Below are 20,571 nucleotides of genomic sequence, written 5' to 3'. Positions count from 1 at the left end.
TCATTCAGTGAAATTTTTACAGTATGTAACATCATCTCGTAGAGAGGCATTTATAAAGGCTTATTGCCTGTCTGCCGATCCACTTCATTTATTTGAATAAATATTGTTTAAAAAAGAAGAAAAAAAAAGATCTCATACTACTAATGGAAAAATATAGCGGGTTTCCTCTCTAAAACTATATGTTGAAATTACCAAATAGCCGATGATTAATAAATCAATGTGCTCTAGTGGGATTCAAACTGACAGAGAGAGAGAGAGAGAGAGAGAGAGAGAGAGAGAGAGAGAGAGAGAGAGAGAGAGAGAGAGAGAGAGAGAGAGAGAGAGGAGAGACACACAAAAAAACCCCTACATAAACGAAACTATTTTTTATTAACGTTCAAGGGTCATAACAAAATTTCACGGTAAGCCTCCAACGGTTCCTTCGACCTTCAGACTGTTCTTAGGACACTTGTAAACTTTTATCTGAAATTACAGACATAAAGAAACTCTAAATTGTAAACATTTCTGAACAAACTGCATTTACCTTAACAACTCTTTGAGATTAATTAAAAAACGACACACATTAACCAAAATGGGGCGGGACGTAGCTCAGTGGTAAAGCGTTCGCTTGATGCGCGGTCGTTTTGTGATCGATCCCCGTCAGTGGGCCCATTGGGATATTTCTCGCTCCAGCCAGTGCACCACGACTGGTATATCAAAAGCTTTGGTATGTGTTATACTGTCTGTGGGATGGTGCATATAACAGATCCCTTGCTGCTAATCGAAAAGAGTAGCCCATGAAGTGGCGACAGCGGGTTTCCTCTCTCTATATCTGTGTGGTCCTTAACCATAGGTCCGACAGCATATAACCGTAATTAAAATGTGTTGAGTGTGTCGTTAGCAAAGAAAGCCGACATAAAATGTTAACGAGGTACTTTCTGTTTTCAGTGAAAACGTCTTGGGAAAACAGGTGTGTGTGCAGAAAATTGTGCAGTATATGTGTGCGTGTGTGCGTGCGTACGCGGCTGTGTGTGTGTGTGAGAGAGAGAGAGAGAGAGAGAGAGAGAGAGAGAGAGAGAGAGAGAGAGAGAGAGAGAGAGAGAGAGAGAGAGGTACAGACTGTCGAGAGCGAAGATTTTACGGGTTTTGAGTACATTTTCTCCAAATACACTGAAAACAAAAAATCGTCTTAAAGCGGGTAGGGTGGGGATTCGAACCCCAAAATCAAAATGCTCCCTCTGCACACTGTTTACGCCAAGTGACAACACAGTAAAATTTTGATATTCTCCACCACAACTACATATGATTTTTTTTTGCAAGCTGAGTAAGACATTCGTATTAAGATACTCACGTTGTTCATAAGCCCGACGAAAGCGTCCCCATCACTGCATGCTGTGTTTCCAATGTAAAATGGCTCCGCTCTAGACACCAAGGTACCTGGAGGAAAAAACCCAGACAAGACACATTACAGCACTGCTGTGTAGTAGCATTACACAGGACACAGGGGCTGATAATAGAATTCGATAAAAAGGAGGTGCAAACGTATATAGTAGTGTTTTTGTTTTTTGTTGGTGGTAGCTGTTGGGAATTTTCTCTTATTTCATTTCATTTCAACTTATTTCCGTGCTTATATCCAATTAAGGTTCAAGCACGCTGTTCTGGGCACAGAGAGAGAGAGAGAGAGAGAGAGAGAGAGAGAGAGAGAGAGAGAGAGAGAGAGAGAGGGTGTAGTGGCCTTATACCTACCCATTGAGCTCTTAAGAATTCGCTCTGCGTTGGAGCAGCTACCGGGCTGCGAACCCTGTACCTACCAGCCTGTAGTCCGATGGCTTAAGCACGACGCCACTGATGACTCCTAAACAACTCGAGGGCGAGATTTAGCTCAGTCGGTAGAGCTCGCCTGAGGTGCTGAGATCGTAGGATCAAATTTCCTCGGCGGCCCCATTGGCGTTTTCCTGTCCAGCCAATGTCTCACGACTGGTACATCAAAATCCGTAGTGTGTGCACGAAAATAAAGTTAATATATTTCGAAAATTACTGTCATGTCAGTCGGACATGTGATTAATTTGGTCAAACGGTACTGCCTGTAATCTCGTGGAATAATCTATTAGTACCATTATGTATATCCATCAGAAAAGTTAGTTTTGTTTAACGACACCAGCGATCGTTCTACCGACTAAGCCAGATTCCACCTCTACCTATTAGAAAACGCAAACACTCTCTGGACTGTAATCGATGACATGACATTATATCGGCAACTCAGTCTGGTTTTGATAACTACATATATTATTATACTCATACCTAATTTATCTGGGAAATTAAATATATAGAAATATAGATCAGTAGATAACCAATTGTTTCCCAATTGTAACTGGTATTTAGGAAAGAAATGTTATGTACTTTTTTGTTGGCAAAACTCGACTTTGATATACTGGAAACATTATAATACCAGAAACGCTTTGAGTAAAGTGAATTTACTCAATTCAGTTTGAATCCCATTAGTTTTTGTGTCTATTAAAATTAGCAACGTCTTGTAAACATTCTAAACTCAATATGACCGTCTATTACTGAATTAATTTTATTATTAAAAATATATTAAAATAAAACATGTTTTGTTGTTTGATACACAAATATATTTATATTCCAAGCAAAACAATATGTCCCACATATGTTGTTTTTAGAATGCCTTGAGATATTGAGCTGAAATTTTGTGTATATCTTTATCGTGTACAGTTACAGAATAAATTTGACTTTCATGGCGATTTACCCATTTTTGATGGAATTGTGGCCCTTGAACGTAGGAGATATGAAAATTTGCTTTCCGGACTTTTTTCAGAAGGCCTTAAGATATTAACCTGAAATTTTCTGTATAATTGTATCATGTATTGTCACAGAATAAGTTTGACTTTCATGGAAATGTATCCATTTTTGACAGAGTTATGACCCCTGAACTTAGGAGCTATGAAAATGTGTTTTCCGGTCTTCTGTTTTACAATGCCCGAAAATATTGAAGTGAAATTTGGTATATAGCTTTATCATCATGTACTGTTACTGATCAAGTTTAACTTTCATGGCGATTTACTCACTTTTTACAGAGGTTTGGCTCTTGAATTTAAGAAATACGAACACAATTTGGGTCACTAGGGGACATGTATTGCTTTTGCAGTACTCAGAATGCTTGTTAAAACATGCTACAGTTAGTAGAAGCTCTGAAGGATACTCCAGGTTGAGTCAGATAGCAGAAGTGTATGCCCAGGAGAGCGTGCTTTGAACTTCAAATTAAAAAGCATGAAAATTAAATTAAAAGGAGAAAAAGGTTACCTGCTATGGGTGCAGATCTGGACGTATCGTCTACTTGTGACGTTAACACAGCGTTGTCGTAAATAAACGTCACCTTTTTCACGCCGCCAGGCTGAAAGACAAAACACCACACATACAGGAGTTGTTACAATTCGTGAAAATAAAATACACATACAGACACAAAGAGATTGTGAAGAAGCATGGTTCGAAACATAAAATGTGTAACACACCGCAAATCGCCACATATCGTCTCGGACCAGAAAAATAGTTTAGAAGTTTCCCTAACCGTACGGACTCCAATTTTGGGGAGTGGAGGAGGGGGGCAGGCTGATTTTTGCCAAAATTAACTGAAAATGCCCAATTCTGAATAACAACATTTACTGGTATTAGCAATACTGCCAAACATCTATATAGGTTTTAAACGAATCACTACGCATTTTTACATGGATTACAACAAATATTGTGGGTAGAATGATGGGAAAATATCATGAAAAGGTTTCAGGAAAGTTCATTTTGCACGAATATATCATGAAAAGGTTTCAGGAAAGTTCATTTTGCACGAATATCTCTTGAATTTGAGGATTTGCTCCAGTTCGGAGGAGAGTGGACGTGCAGTCTCGTATGTTTATTGGAAGTTTCGTTATCCCGTCATAGAAGTGATTCAATGAGTAGTTTTTCGTTCTCGTTTTCGAAGTCATATACTGCAGAATGTTGTGTTTCGAAGCACAAGGAATCAAAATCGGCAATCGAGCTTTTTAAGTTCAACGTAAATGGCGATAGGAACGTCGAAGAACGCATACAAAAGACCATGGTGCCTCTGTTGGTCAAGTTGGCAATGAAAAACATACTAAATAAATAATCCAAGATGACCATTATTTCAAAATGAAATGCTGATACTCAACCGAGATCCAGAGCCTGATTCCTGTAATGAGCGGACTACGAGAACGGAAACCAGCACGCCCGAACTGATGACGTAGACCACGAAAGTGAAAGAAAGAAATGTTTTATTTAACGACGCACTCAACACATTGCATTTACGGTTATATGGCGTCAGACATATGGTTAAAGACCACACAGATATTGAGAGATGAAACCCGCTGTCGCCACTTCATGGGTTACTCTTTTCGATTAGCAGCAAGGGATCTTTTATATGCACCATCCCACAGACAGGATAGTACATACCACGGCCTTTGATATACCAATCTTTGTGCACTGGCTGGAACGAGAAATAGCCCAATGGGCCCACCGACGTGGACTGATCACACACCGACCGCGCATCGAGCGAGCGCTGTACCCCAGGGCTACGTCTCGCCCCACCACGAGAGAGTGAGTTATTTCTCATTAAATCAGTTCTCGGAGGTGATAACGAAGAATCTCTATTATGTTTCCATACACTTCAACTTTCCCGAAGCCGAGCCTCTGCTACTGTCATCCCATGAGGTTAGTTTTCGACGATATGCGGCTATCTGTGACGTTACATATATTATGGGAAACAGGATTAAATTACCTATGACAAAATTCATAAAATGGAACAGTGGTCTCAAAGTGATTAAACGTAGGCCTACAAAAAAAGAAGAAGAAAAAAAAACCAAAAAACAAACAAACAACAAAAGCAACCCTTCAGAACCCCATACCCCCCCCCCCCCCAAAAAAAAAAAAAAAAAAAAAAAAAAAAAAAAAATCCTCCACACAACAAACAACAACAAACAAACAAACAAACAATACAACAGCCTTTAGAAAGCCGCTACTTGGTTTTGTTGTTGTTGTTGTTGTTTTTAAATCTATTCACTAACCTTGTATGGAACATTTTGCTGGAAATAGTTTGGCAACCCTAGATCGACCTTGAACTCGACGTTATTTTTATCAATGGCGATCTCCAAGGACGGGCCTTGGTCGGGGTTACAGTTGGAGATGAGGATCTGCCTCTGGGTGAGGTAGCCGGCCTCCTGAAACTCCAGGTACACGCTGAGGCCGTCGCGGAACTCCGCCATGTTTAGCGTGTTGATGAGCAGCGGCTGGTACTCCGTGTCGAACAGGATGCTGTTGTTCTGAATCAGGTGGTCCTGCAGGTTCGATATGGGCACGATGGATCCCAGTTCCGACTTGGAGGTGGCTATGTTGCGTCTGTAACTTATGATAACGTCGGCACGACAATCTTAAAAAAAACAGAACAAGCATCACTGATTAAAAACAAAAACAAATCTTTATTGTCCCAAAGAACCTTGGACCGTTACTACGTGTTCCTATACCACAAGGGTTTCAGGCATGTCTATCTCCGGGTTCGATCTCTGGCATGGCCAGGAATCTGACATGGGAGAGAAATTGCCCCAGAGAATCATAAGGTAATGTTAAGAGATGTCACTGATGTATTACTAAGACTGCTTCAAATGTTATACGAGACAGTTTTAAGTGGCACATAACCTAATGGGTTGCAAAATGAATAATTGAAAATAAATTAACGAAAATTAAATTGAAATTCGTGTTCACTATATAATATAAACAGCAACAAGCATGTCATGAAATAATTTGGTTTTAATCATGAAATGCGTCACCCCAATTCCGCCACTTTCCTTCAGTACCATGGAAACGATGACAGAAAGATTTCTACCTTTTATTATTATTATTATTATTATTTTATATATATTTTTAATAATTTAGAATTATATTTCAAATGATTTAAAATATTAAGCATCATTATGATAACACCATGTACAAAATAATTAAAGACAAAGCATTGCCATATATAAATGAACAAGCAAACAGACAAAACAGACACGAAATGAAGCAATAGCAAAATAAGGTAAAACGCTCAACAGTTCAACACAATATAACACAACATAGCACAGCACAACACAAAAAAAACACCGTATTGCAATGCAACGAAATTCATGTAACGTAACGCAAAACAACGCAACGCAACGCATCACAGCGCAGTGCAACGAAACAAAACAGCACAGGACAGCACAGGATAGGACAGGATAGGATAGCACGGAATACATTTTGTACTCACTGTAAGGCACGGGTCCGGAATGCTCACACTGACAGTCTGGCCACAGCTTGAAGTATGTTCCTCCTGGACACAACATGGTGGCCAGGCTTCCTGGTGGGTTTGTCAGGTAGAAGCGCGGCGAGTTGGGCATCTCCCAAAACTTGCAATCTGCGTAACAAACGAATCAACACAACGATGTACTACAATGCAAACCTTATTAGGGTTCTCTCCTATTGTAAATGTTTCTTTGGGACACATCCTGTACATTTGGTATACTAGTAAATTAGAACGGTCTAACCGGGCTCGGTGGTGTCGTGGTTAAGCCATTGGACATAAGACTAGTAAGTACTGGGTTCGCAGCCCGGTACCGGCTCCCACCCATAGCAATTTTTAGCAACTCAGTGAGTAGGTGTAAGACCACTACACACACTTATTTCTCACTGACCACTAACACTAACCCAATGTCCTGGACAGAAGCCCAGATAGCTGAGGTGTGTGTCCAGGACAGCGTGTTTGAACCTTATTTGGATATAAGCACGAAAATAAGTTGAAATGAAATGAGAACGGTCTGTCCACTCAGTAATGCCTGTTAGTAGGTCAGATTGTTCACTCAGAAGATTTTAACTGTCTATTACATCATGTCTGCGTTAACAGACATGTCCACTCCGTCGTGTCTCCGTTAGTTGATATTTCCATTCCGTCGTGTTACCGTTATTGTCTAACTGTCCAATCCATTGCGCCGTCGTTAATATATCTAACTGTCCACTCCGTCGCATTGTCATTAATAGATCTAAATGTCCACTCAATTGTATCGCCTTTAATTGATTATTACGGTTCACCCCATCATATTGCCTTTAATAGATATTACTGTCCACTCTGTAATATTGCTATTAATAGATCTAACTGCCATTTTCGTTCTCTCTCTCTCTCTCTCTCTCTCTCTCTCTCTCTCTCTCTCTCTCTCTCTCTCTCTCTCTCTCTCTCTCTCTCTCTCTCTCTCTCTCTCTCTCTTTTTCTGTCAGATGCGTGTGCAGGGGTCGGTTTTGATCATTACTCACCCCCACCTTTGTTCAATAAATGTTTCTTTCAATATATTTTTCGACACGCATGACTCGACCTCCCCACCTATGAATTTTCTCGCCACAGTCCCCCCCCCCCCCCAACTACTAAAATTCCTACACACACGCCTGAGAGTAAATAATTGTGGTGTGTGACCATACGTACTGATTGGTCGGCACTGAACGTCGAGCACGTCTCTTCCGGTTGTGCTGTAGTGACATATCTTCGTGTTATTTTGGGTTGGAGTCGGTGTCGTCGTATTGCTGTTGACGGAGGTCGGTGGAGTAGCGGTGGGCGGGGCACCAGTGGAATCGGTGACAGGCTGGTTGGACGACTGTGTGGGACGGGTGATAACACTCGCCTTGGTCGTAGTTACGGGTGGATCAGCTGGGGTAAAAAAAAACATAAAACAAGACAATTAATATACTCCCCACAAGAAAACACGCATTATGAGAGTACTGCTAAAGCAATACATGTCCTCTACCGAACCCAGCAATTTTAGCCTAACATCTCAAGACCTTCTGAAAAAAAGGTCCGGAAACAAATCTCCTAAGTTCAAGGGCCATAACTCCGTCAAAAATGGGTAATTTGCAATGATAGTCAAACTTGGTCTGTAACAGTACATTATAAAGATATACACAAAAGTTCAACTCAATATCTCAAGACCTTTTGGAAAGAAGTCCGGAAAACAATTTTTCACATCTCCTAAGTTCAAGGGCCATAACTCCATCAAAAATGGGTAATTTGCAACGAAAGTCGAACTTGATCTGAAACAGTATATTATAAAGCTATACACAATATTTCAGGTCAATATCTCAAGGCCTTCTAAAAAAAAAACATCCGGAAAAATATATGTGTGGGACGGACGGACAAAAGGACGGAGATGACACTTGCAGTCCCCTCAGATTGGACCGGTAGAAGACTAACAAGCAATTTATAGTCCTTCTCATCCTCCATGAACATTGTTAGGGTTTTTTGGTAAATAATTTTAGTTTGGTTTGATGTGAGAAAAAAAATAAAAATGTTTTGAAAATACACCCCCCCCCAAAAAAAAACAAAAAAACAAAAACAAAACAACAACACAAAAACCAAAACCAAAAACCCAAAACAAACAAAAACTATTTATGTGATAAATTTAGAAAATAATCTGTTCTGAAATAAATAAGTTGTAAATACGTACCAATCTGATTAAAATCAATTCCACTGGTTAATCCAGTAGAGCTGATTTCAATCCGATAGAGTACGTTAATCTTGTATTATTATATTATATATGTAGAACTGCTGTATTATTATATTGCACATACTGTAACTATGTGCTCATGTATCACTTGTTATGTGATCTGAGTGTAAATAAAGATGGGTTCTGATGAGTACACACACAGTAAGGAAACGACGTTCCCTCGGGATGGGTAGGACTACAAGTTTGTTTTCCATAAATCATCTTTCCATGTATGTCGACTTATTTTGACAATATCAATATTATACACGCATGCCTGTACACACACCCTCCAACACCAACACTATTCCCACCCCAAAATGTCAGTTACATAAAATGAACAATTGAATCTAACACATTGCATTTGCAATTAAAAATATAACAAGACGATCATAAGTTGCCTGTTTTGTTTGTTTGTTTTTGTGGGTTTTTTGTGGATTGTTTTGGAGGGTAACTATATATATACATTATATTAGTTTCAAAACATGAAGAGGACTATCCTGGGTTTATAGTCCTAGCAACAAAACCAAAAGAAGTTTGTTTTGTTTAACGACATCAGAAGAGCACATTGATTTATTAATCATTGGCTTTTGGATGTCAAACATTTGGTAATTTTGACATATATAGTCTTAGAGAGGAAACCCTCTATATTTTTTTGTTTCATTAGTAGCAAGGGATCTTTTATATGCACCATCCCACAGATAGCACATACCACGACCTTTGATATACCAGTCATGGTGCACTGGCTGGAGCGAGAAATAGCCCAATGAGGCCACCGATGGGGATCGATCCCAAAGCGACCGCGCACCAGGCATCCTTTTTTCAGTTTTTAAAAAAACTATCTTACGGTACCTTAACATGCTTTAAATATAAAGCATTATATGGATATATGCATTTGGCTGAATTATTTCACATTTCGTATAGCCGTTGGAAGAAATAGTCAATTCGTACATACAAACTTATTTTAGACGATACTGAGATACTACAAAATATTACGACGAACAAGAATGCATTGTATGCAAGAAGTTTTAGGTAAATTGTAATTTTAATAATGTAAAAAATATTTAATATTCCGAAAAACTTTTAAAATGTATACAACCTCAGGATAATTCCTTATAGTTCGAATATATTTTGTTAATTTAATCACTTCAAACAGATCAGCAATGGTAATGGTCTTACTATCGCACGCCATTCTTCGATATCGTTTGTCTACAGTCATTAACACACGCCAAATATATTTGTTTTTTGTGTGTGAGAGAGAGAGACAGACAGACAGACAGAGAGAGAGGGAGAGAGAAAGAGAAAGAGAGAGAGAGAGAGAGAGAGAGAGAGAGAGAGAGAGAGAGAGAGAGAGAGAGAGAGAGAGAGAGAGAGAGAGAGAGAGATCGCAATTTTACAATACGTGTATTTAAACACTTACTGGGTTGCGGATTCGGATTATTTTCACATCCGCAGTTCTTGAAAATCTGGTTACTGGCGCATGTCAGCTTGATGGTAATGAGATTGGTAAGCGTCGGATGCTGAATCTGGATCGTGTATTCCCGAGCAAAGCCAGCAACTGGCTTCATCTGACACTCTACAAAACAACATAGCATCATCATTATACTGGTCCGTAGAAGCGATATGCCGTGTAGAGTCGCACGTTATAGCTGGGGAGGGCTGGGGGAGGGGTATTATTAGTAGTAATAAAGAAAAATACGAAGTAGTAATAGTAATAGATGAAGAAGTAGTAGTAATAGCAGCAGTAGCAGTAGCAGCAGCAGTAGTAGTAGTATTAGTAGTAGTAGAAGACAAAGTAGTAGTAGTAGCAGCAGCAGCAGGCTAGCAGTAGTAGTAGTGGTAGTAGTAGTAGTGGTAGTGATAGTAGTAGCAGCAGGTTAGTAGTAGCAATAATAGTAATAGTAGTAGGTTAGTAGTAGTAGTAGTAGGTTACTAGCAGTGGTAGTGGTAGTGGTAGTAGTAACAGCAAGTTAATAGTAGTAGTAGTTGGTAGTAGTAGTAGGTTACTAGTAGTAGTGGTAGTAGTAGTAGTAGTAACAGCAAGTTAGTAGTAGTAGTAGTTGGTAGTAGTAGGTTACTAGTAGTAGTGGTAGTAGTAGTAGTAGTAGTAGTAGTAACAGCAAGTTAGTAGTAGTAGTGTTAGTATCAGTAATAGGCTAGTAGTAGTAAAAGTAGTAATTGGTTAGTAGTACTAGTAGTAGGTTACTAGCAGTGGTAGTAGTAGTAGTAGTAGTAGTAGTAGAATAAATAGTAGTAGTAGTGGTGGGTTAGAAGTAGTAGTAGGTTACTAGCAGTGGTAGTAGTAGTAGTAGTAGAAGAAGAAATAGTAGTAGTAGTAGTGGTGGGTTAGAAGTAGCAGTAGGTTACTAGCAATGGTAGTAGCAGTTGTAGCAGTAGTAATAATAGAAGAAGTAGTAGTAGTAGTGGTAGTAGTAGTAGTAGTAGAAGAAGTAGTCTTAGTAGTAGTAGTAGCAAAGTAATAACAAGAAGAGGAGACAGAAGAAAGCATAGTGTTCTGACCGACATGACAGCACTTTGTTTAAAATAATGGTCATTACATAGATGTTAAACATTTACTGTATAAAACAAAATAAAACAAAATAAGCATGGCAATTAAAATAATTGACCCGTAACAGTCCCTGTATACATACGCACATGGTTAAGTAGTTGATTTACCTGCATGATGAACACACTCCAGTTACTACTTTTAATAATAAAAAAGCTTCCATATTCGTATGGATTCATGTTCTAACTTCAAAATGCCTTTTGTAAAGCTGATGAAATAAAATAATACTGGTATTTAACTGGCTGTTGGTTTACTTGTTTTAAGTTTAAAACCGGCATCAGTTTGTGTCAGAACAGCAGAAATAAATCAATGGCAAGAAACCAGCTGGATGTATGTACATGTATCCTAATCACTTTAAATATAAATTTTTAGTGTAGTATGAAAACCGGCTTCAGTGGTGTCGTGGTTAAGCCATCTCAGACTTGAAGGGACATTCCCGAGTTTGTTGCATTGTAAGATGTTTCCGACTAATAAAATATTTCTACGATTAAACTTACAGGTATATATTTTCTTGTTTAGAATATCAGTGTCTGTATGTTCAATGTGTTTTTGGTCGTCTTAATATTTGTAAGAAGCCCAAACTAGATTTTGTCTTCAACTAATTTCGTAAAAAAATATTTTAGCAAAATAAAATGAAATTTAACCTAGTAAAATATTAGAAGGACCAGAAACACGTTTAATATACAGCCACTAATATTTCATGCAGAAAAATATATTTGATATGTAATTACAGTCGTTAAAAAGTCTCTGTTAGTCGATAACATGTTTAAAATTGCAGCAAACTCAGGAATGTCCCTTTAAGGCAGGTAGGATCCGGGTTTGCTGGCAAGTACCGGTTCCCACCGAGAGCCAGTTTTAACGACTCGTCACATGATGTCCGAATTACCAATGTCTGCTATACTGTTAGAAGTTTATTGTGTTAGGTGTATTTCACTAACCACTAACCACTAACAACTAACCCTCTGCCCTGAACAGACAGCCAAAATGGCTGAGGTGCGTGTCCAGGACAGCGTGCTTGAACCTTAATTGGATATAAGCACGAAAATAAGTTGAAATGAATGAATGAAAGTTTGATAAAACGTATTTTAATTATAAACAAAAGAAGATAATACACAAAAGGGCATCATATATCACGATCTTTGATATTCCAGTCTTAACAATAAGAGAATATCAATGTATCTACATGTATATACATGCACTATACTAACATATGCCATGGAAAATGTATGTTCCATATAAACACAATGACTTTAATCGCAAAATGTTTAAATTTATGTTTTTATAACATATTTACAAGATCATAGCCGTACGGGATCCTGTTTTTGTAGGGGTGCAGGCTTGGTTTTTGCCCGAATTAAACGAAAATGCCAGAATCTGGATAACAATATTTATTCATATTAGCATTACTACCAAACAACTATATAGGGTTACAAGCGAATCACTACGCATTTTTACATCGATTACTAATAATTTTGCGGATAGAATGATGGAAATACATGGTAAAATAGACTTTTGCCCGAATATCTGTATCTCTTTTGCCCGAATTTGAGGTTTTGCTCCAGCTCTAGGGGCCAGTTGTCTCATACGCTTATGCATATATCATGATCTTTGACATTCTAGTCTTAAAAATAACATAATAACAATGTATCTACAGAAAATATTGGATACACAATGTCATGTTCTATACTAACATATGCTGTGAAAAATGTATGTTCCATATACGCAGACTGACTTTAATCGCAAAATGGGTATATTTAAATTTATATGTTTTTATAACATATTCACAAGGTACAAAATAAACAATTTAACATTATAATGGCTATCAACAGACATCACAACATATTTTACGCTGTTACCACAGAGCATTTGGTGGAACGGAGAAAGAGCCTTAGAATTATTTAAAAAAAAAAAAATACAGAAAATAATAAATGAAAAAATAATAAATGAAGATGATTTTAAGCTTAGCAAAGTAAATATAAAATATGTACTGAACAAGAAACGAAACGCGATTTTTTCCCCATGATACCATTAAGTCGATAAACAGACTGTGTCTGTATGTATGTATTGATGTATGAATATCTATATATTGTATGTATGTCGATGTTGACTGTTACATACATATATATTAACGCACTGGCGCAGGGGATAATTAAATCCTTTCTGGCCCCACAAATTGTCCCATGCCGTTGCTGGGACTCGAACCTGTGGCACCGAATCGCCCGCAAATTGCAAGACTAACCACGATACGCTCTGAGCTATTAAGGCATCCATATGTATGTATGTATGTATGTATGTATGTATGTATGTCTATCTATCTATCTATATATATATATATATATATATATATATATATATATATATATTCAACTTTACCATCAATCTGAGCTTCTGCTGATAACATCCAAACAAAAAGGAACCCAAGACTCAAAGAGAGTCGCACGAAATACATTTTCACGGCCGTTTACCTGGGAAGAGAAAGAAACAAAAAGTCCGTACACAAGAGTATTCAAGACGAAAACACAGTTTGAAAATAGCGCAAGCAATACATCATCTCAAATTCCCTCGAGTGGCACTAAAGTACTAACCGTTCTTGATGACAAGGCATTTGAGTTCATCTGTCTGTTAAAACTCCGCTCTGCATGATATATCTGTGCTAGAGGACATTCGTTTTTAATATCACGGGCTATAAATAAGTGGCACACCGTTTCGCGATATTAGAGTTAAGAATTTTATGCTGATTGATGAGAAAACAATGTACAGGCAGGTATGTACGGTTACGAAGTCCCCGCTGGTTCCGTACAGGGTCATGTGAGATATGCGTGCTTCTCTCATCACCGGGTATATAGGACAAAGCTTACCCATGAAAGAAGCACCGGCCTTGGTGGTGTCGTTGTTAAACGATCGGACATAAGGCTGGTAGGTACAGGGTTCGCAGCCCGTACTGGCTCCACACAGAGCGAGTTTTAATGAATCAATGGGTAGGTGTAAGACCACTGCACCCTCTTTTCTCCCACTAACCACTAACAACTAATAACTAACCCACTGTCCTGGACAGACAGCCCAGATAGCTGAGGTGTGTGCCCAGGACAGCGTGCTTGAACTTTAATTGGATATATATAAGTACGAAAATCAGTTAATGAAAACAATGAAAGAAATCTATGTATTACATTTCTATCCCACATGGGATATCACGTGATTGTGCTTAATATGACGTCGTTGGTTATATAATGTTCTGTTAATGGTCATCAGACAACAATTCTCTAAATCGACATTTTGTTACTAAAACCTTCATTATAAAAGCTATCTTGTTAATTTGTAGTGTTAAATTATATTTATATAACACATGAAACAAACACGGCAAATTCGATAATGTAGTTTATTTATAATAAAATGGTCAAATAAAAGGTTTCTTTTTCAGCGATCTTTGTCTGTTAGTGTTAAATAATAGTGTATTTACTGAATGGATGAGAGAAAAAGACTCCATCATATGCAGTCATGTTGGATAGAAAAAGTACACCCACGGTGGTCGAAATTTCCACCACCTCGGGTGTACGTTTTCTATCCCACATAAACAGCATATGATGGAATCTTATAATATACACGCAAAGTGCTTAACCAGAACATTAGTTTTAAAATCATATACTTTTATTATGAGCCAATGGTAATTTAGTCATTAGTGTATGCTGTAATAGTCTGTTTGCTGACATTGTATCATGCATGCTTCTAATTAATGTACGGTAGGCCTTTCTACGACTAATATATACTAAATACATTTTCTTAAGTAAAATAATGCGTGTTTGGTCACCCTAATGTTGGCAATAGCCCAGACTAGATCTTACTTCTAAATAACTGTGTACGTATAAAAACAAAAGCAAAAACAATATATTTGTAAAAATATGGTTCTAGAGCTACCAACAATAAGTCGACCAAAATATATTGGATATACAGACATTAATATTTAAACAAGAAAATGTATTTAATACATTGGCCTAAGTCTAGTCGTTAAAAAGTTTCCAATAGTCGGTAGCGTCTTAACAATGACATTAAACCCAGGACAGTATCTTTAAAGTTCCTGTTTCTATAATATTTTAATATGAACATTTCGAATAATTGGCTGAACATCAAACGACTGGAATGCCACTGATGAATTATCGTGTAAGAGAGTATACACATGTATGTATAACACGAGAAGAAAAGGTAAAGAATATAGTGCTGAAATTGCCTCGTATGATCGCACAGCTATCGCAGCCAATCAGCGGATTGTATGTGAATATAGTTCTAGTTAAGAGAGTGCCTCTTCGATTTATTTTATTTTATTGGGATTAGAACTGATTTGAATGTTAGGTTATGTCGTGATGAAAGGGAGACAATACCCATAATTATGATGTAAAATAAGGCTGATTCCTGTATGAAAGCTGAATGCCATATTACGTAGTGTGTTGCCTGTATAATGAATTTAATTAGAGTTGCTTCCCCTTTTTTACCCCTTGAAGTAAAGACTGATAATACTGTAAATTGTAAGTGCTTGAACCTTAATTGGATATAGGCACGTTAATATGTTATTCAGTCCAATCCAATAAATTGTTGATGACGAACTTGTTTTTGTTTTGTTTTGTTTTGTTGTTTTTTCATAGGTTCACAGGTGCTAAACTCTTCTTCTAAGGTGAAAACTTAAAAAAAACTAACTAAAAAAACCCCACAAAAACATTGCGGTTTAATTACTACATATGCAAATGTAAGAAAACTCGACTATGTGAAAACAATATAGATACCTTGTGCATCTTATTAACAAACTGCAGCAATTACAAACAATACTTCTTTCTTAACTTGTAATAACGACAAGACTTGCGATTTGCATACGCTACTGATGATATATGTGAATTTCGAAAACACTCAACATTATTAAAACTGCAGTTGTGTTTGTATTTTGATTTAGTAAGATACTTTATAAGAATGGAGAAGGGAGTGGCGGCAGTATTAGCCCTGCCAGTGACTGAAGCATACATTATTTTTGATCCAGTCACAACATGAATGCCATCATTTTAAGATGTTTAAGGCTTAGTAAATATGCGTTCATCTCTCTGTCTTTTTTAGAGTGATGACGCCATATAACCGTAAATAAAAAATGTGTTGAGTGCGTCGTTAAATAAAACATTTAATTTTTAGAGTGAAAGGGTTAAAGAATTGACTGCTATGGTGCAAATTCCACTTGTACATAATCCGTATGCGTATCCGTATCCGTATCCGTACACGTACACGTAATCCACAATGCATAGACTGATCGGATACGCCCTCGCCTACAGAGGACGCACAAATGGAATCATTTGCATAGAAAGTGATTGATGCGCAATTCGCATTATTGATGACGTAGACATACACGCATGCACATTATGGACAAATGGAATTTGTGCCTATTTCAATACAAAAATTGCATCAAAAACCTGGAGAGAATTTATTACTTACTTTTGGAGCTTCAAAGATAATTTTATTTATTGAGAAGACAATTTAGAAAGCAGATATTCAGACCACAAACAGATCTAGAGCATACATATCCGCTTGTTAACATTATTTCGTTCATTCATTTATTCAATTTATTTTTGTGCTTATATCCAGTCAAGGTTCAAGCACGCTGTCCAGGGCACACACACACACACACACACACACACACACACACACACACACACACACACACACACACACACACACACACACACCTACTTCAGCTACCTAGGGTTATCTTACATTATTTTTTTCCTCCGGCCTGTTTATCAAACCCACTACTATTACTAAACTCGTGACATGTGTTTCAGTTTGTGACAAAGACAATATCATTAATTTAAAAGATATGACTGAGAATGACACACCGATATATCACGGCGTGATATCCTACGACAATTAAAGGCAGTTAACCGTGAACGTGCGCATGGTAACCGTGACACAGAAATGCACGGTAGAGGAATGTTTGTTGAGACAGGAGCCTGGGAACCGTTGGGCCCTAGAGGACCAGTGCTCACCCCCACCCTCACCCTAACCCTCACACCCACTTGACAAGCATAACATTTATCTTTTGTCCTACTACATTTGTATATACAGTTGTACAAGTGGTTATATCTATATAACGTCCTGTCTGTCTTCTTTACTGCCTACCTGTCTGTCTGCTTGTTTGTCTGTCTGCTTATCTGTCTGCTTATCTGTCTGTTTGTCTGTCTGTTATCTATCTATCTCTCTATCTATCTATCTATATATATATATATATATATATATATATATATATATATATATATATATATATATATATAGAGAGAGAGAGAGAGAGAGAGAGAGAGAGAGAGAGAGAGAGATCTGCTGTTTGTTTGTCTGTGTGTGTGTGCGTGTGTGTGTCTGTATGTATGTATGTATGTCTGTCTGCATGCCTGCCTTTCTGCCTGCTTGCCTGCCTGCATGCCTGTCTGCCTGCCTATCTATCTAGGTCTATAAAAAAAGTTTTAATGATATTGGTTTTGTTCCATTTTTATAGTTTTTGTTAATTTAAGAAAACAAAAACAATACAAACTAATGACAAATTTTGAGAATATAATGTTTTTACTAACCAAATGTAATGATTTGTTTTTCATTACAATACATTTTCCGGTGTGCATGCATTTAACTGTATATTGCAATCCGACATCCGATATTTCATTTCATTTCAACTTATTTTCGTGCTTATATCCAATTAAGGTTCAAGCACGCTGTCCAAGGCACACACCTCAGCTATCTGGGTTGTCTGTCTAGGACAGTGGGTTAGTGGTTAGAGGTTAGTGAGAGAGAAGAGGGTGTAGTGGTCTTACACCTACGCACTGAGTAGTTAAAACTCGCTCTGGATGGGAGCCGGTACCAGGCTGCGAACCCTGTACCTACCAGCCTTATTTCAGATAGCTTAACCACGACACCACACCGAGACCGATGGTAAAGTCAATGTGCCTTGATGGTGTTAAACAAAACAAACATTTATTATATACAGGTATGAACCATGTAGACATCTTGGACCGAATTTACAAAGCCTGTTTATGTGTTAGGGCGGGACGTAGTCCAGTGGTAAAGCGTTCGCTTGATGTGCGGTCGGTCCCTGTAGGTGGGCTATTTCTCGTTCCAGCCAGTGCCCCACAACTAGTGTAACAAAGGCCGTGGTGTGTACTATCCTGTCTGTGGGATGGTGCATATAAAAGATCCATTGCTGCTAATCGAAAAGAGTAGCCCATGAAGTGACGACAGCGGGTTTCCTCTCTCAATATCTGTGTGGTCCTTAACCATATGTCTGACGCCATATAACCGTAAATAAAATGTGTTGAGTGCGTCGTTAAATAGTAATTTTTAAAAAATACATTTTAGTTTATGTCTTAAACACATGTAACTACACACATTTATAATGTTTAAACACCTGTATTTAAGAAAACAAAAAACAGCGTTGGTAAATTCGACCCCTTACCTTCAGTCCAGCTTGTTGTCTTGCTGTCTGATTTAAAAATGTCTTGGGCGTATTTTATTCTGCGACGTCTGCGACATAAACACAATTTAACGAAAGGACTCTTTAGACGCTAAGACAGCGTGTCACGTTTTGCCAACACCCACTTCTCGCGTCTGTCAAATATCAACACTCTTGACGTTCCCTAGTTTGGCGCCGGAGTGGCGTTGACATTTAAGAAAAAAAATAAAAATAATAATAATAATAAAAAAATTAAAATTAACATAAAACCACAAAACAACAACAACAACATTACCAATATTTATTTACATGCTTATATACCACTAAGGTTTCAAGCATAACAACAACAACAATAAAAACAACACAAGAAAGAAAGAAGAAAAGAGAAAGAAAGAAAACGTCTGGTAAAGATGGGATACTAAAAGAAGATACGCAGAGAACTAATTTATAGTACATGTATATTATCTTGACATCATCTAGGATAGATTATTACAGACAAAAGAAATGGAATGTGCTCTGTTTCACATATGCCCCACCACCCCCACCCCCACCCCCAAAAAAATAAAATAATAATAATAATTAAAATAAATAAATAAATAAATTGTTCGTAAAAATCGACACCCAGTTTTTTTTAGTTTTTTTACAGTGGTTAAGCAATCGGACCTAAACCTGGTAGATAATGGGTTCGCAGCCCGGTACCGGCTCTCACCCGGAGCTAGTTTTGACGAATCAACAGGTAGGTGTAAGGCCAGCATGCAAACTTCTCTTTTACTAACTACTAACTCACTATCCTGAACAGACAGCACAAGTAGCTGTGTGTGTGTGGGGGGGGGGGGGGGGGGGGGACCATGACAGCGTGCTTGAACCTTAATTGGATAAAAGTACAAAACTAAGTTAAAAAGAGAATGAAATGAAGTGGTATTTTCCCAACTGCTTGACTTATGTATACATAAATAACTTATGTAATAATTGGTGTAAAGCAACGTTTCCTAAACTTGGGAAGGGCCCGTCTCAGAATTGGCAAGGGTAATCCCCTACACCTTCCCCACCCCCATCACCAAGTCACCCCAGAATGGGACGCGAGAATATTGTAGAGGAATGGTTCTGTGGGTCACTGGACTAGACTAAGGGAACTGTCTCAGTTGACTGCCATTGTAAGGTATTGTGATTAACAAAGACGTTTAATGACTAAAATGATATTAAATATATATACTTTTCAAAAACAGTAGGGGAACCTGAAATATTAATGTTAATATCAACTATTAGACCGAACATATGTTTTGACCACAGACATTCTAGTAAAGAACGTTCAGGTCTGTTTATCAACATACCGAAACACATTACATAGTTTGCACATGCATCACGCAGCTGCCCCGTACACGTGAGTGGGGTATCATTCTCGATTTTGACAATTTCCAGGAAGGTCCATTAATCACTGTGGAACATTATTTCTGTCAATCTTTTTCATTCTGTTGATCATACAGTTGTTATTGTTTTGTTTTTAGTAATTTTTATTGTTTAAATTTGCGATTTACTGATAAAAAAACCCCGTCAATTTTCACATTTCACTTCTGACCCCAATCGTCCTTCAAGGTCTTTAGTGGTCATAAAACCTACTATAATACTGAACTACCGGTTGTAATGTTTGCCCAATTAATTCACTATTATCATATAACCATTCCCCACAGCTAATATACCGTACTATTTTCGCAATTGTAAATTCTAATTAGAGTTCCCCTACTTTTTTTGAAGAGTATATTTTGTTTTCTGTGTAAAATATCAGTGGCTGTATATTAAATGTTTCTGATGATACTCCAGTATCTACTAGATCAAACTTCATTTTATTTCATAATACATGTATACATATATATATATTTTATTTTTTTTTTTTGGGGGGGGGGGGGGGGGGCACCAAATCCAGTTTGGGTTAGTTACAACCATTCGGACGATGAGAAACACATTAAATATACATACACTGATATTGTAAACAAGAAACTATT

General features: G+C 37.7%; 1 protein-coding gene across 1 annotated transcript; it reads right to left on the bottom strand.

The window, feature by feature from the left end:
• Positions 1-350: 350 nt before the first annotated feature.
• LOC121368010 lies at positions 351-18,743 on the bottom strand. The gene is made up of 9 exons (XM_041492519.1): positions 18,575-18,743; positions 13,483-13,574; positions 9,964-10,119; positions 7,493-7,714; positions 6,290-6,436; positions 5,073-5,434; positions 3,301-3,391; positions 1,331-1,416; positions 351-462 (listed from the first exon to the last, which is right to left on the bottom strand). The coding sequence occupies exons 2-9, from the start codon at positions 13,556-13,558 to the stop codon at positions 397-399; spliced, it is 1,206 nt and encodes a 401-aa protein (XP_041348453.1). The 5' UTR covers positions 13,559-13,574; positions 18,575-18,743; the 3' UTR covers positions 351-396.
• Positions 18,744-20,571: the final 1,828 nt, after the last annotated feature.

Source organism: Gigantopelta aegis, chromosome 3 (genome assembly GCF_016097555.1).
Source record: "Gigantopelta aegis isolate Gae_Host chromosome 3, Gae_host_genome, whole genome shotgun sequence".
Classification (NCBI taxonomy): Eukaryota; Metazoa; Mollusca; class Gastropoda; order Neomphalida; family Peltospiridae; genus Gigantopelta; species Gigantopelta aegis.
The sequence above is the reverse complement of the archived record's forward strand: the minus strand, read 5'-3'. Positions and strand labels throughout refer to the sequence as shown.

Coding starts and splice junctions, on each gene's coding strand:
- LOC121368010 (XM_041492519.1), bottom strand. CDS start 13,558: ATGTATTTCGTGCGACTCTCTTTGAGTCTTGGGTTCCTTTTTGTTTGG. Junction 10,120..13,482: donor AGCAGAAGCTCAGATTGATG/GTAAAGTTGAAT, acceptor GTTGTTTTGTAG/AGTGTCAGATGAAGCCAGTT. Junction 3,392..5,072: donor AGCAAAATGTTCCATACAAG/GTTAGTGAATAG, acceptor TTTGTCTTTCAG/CCTGGCGGCGTGAAAAAGGT.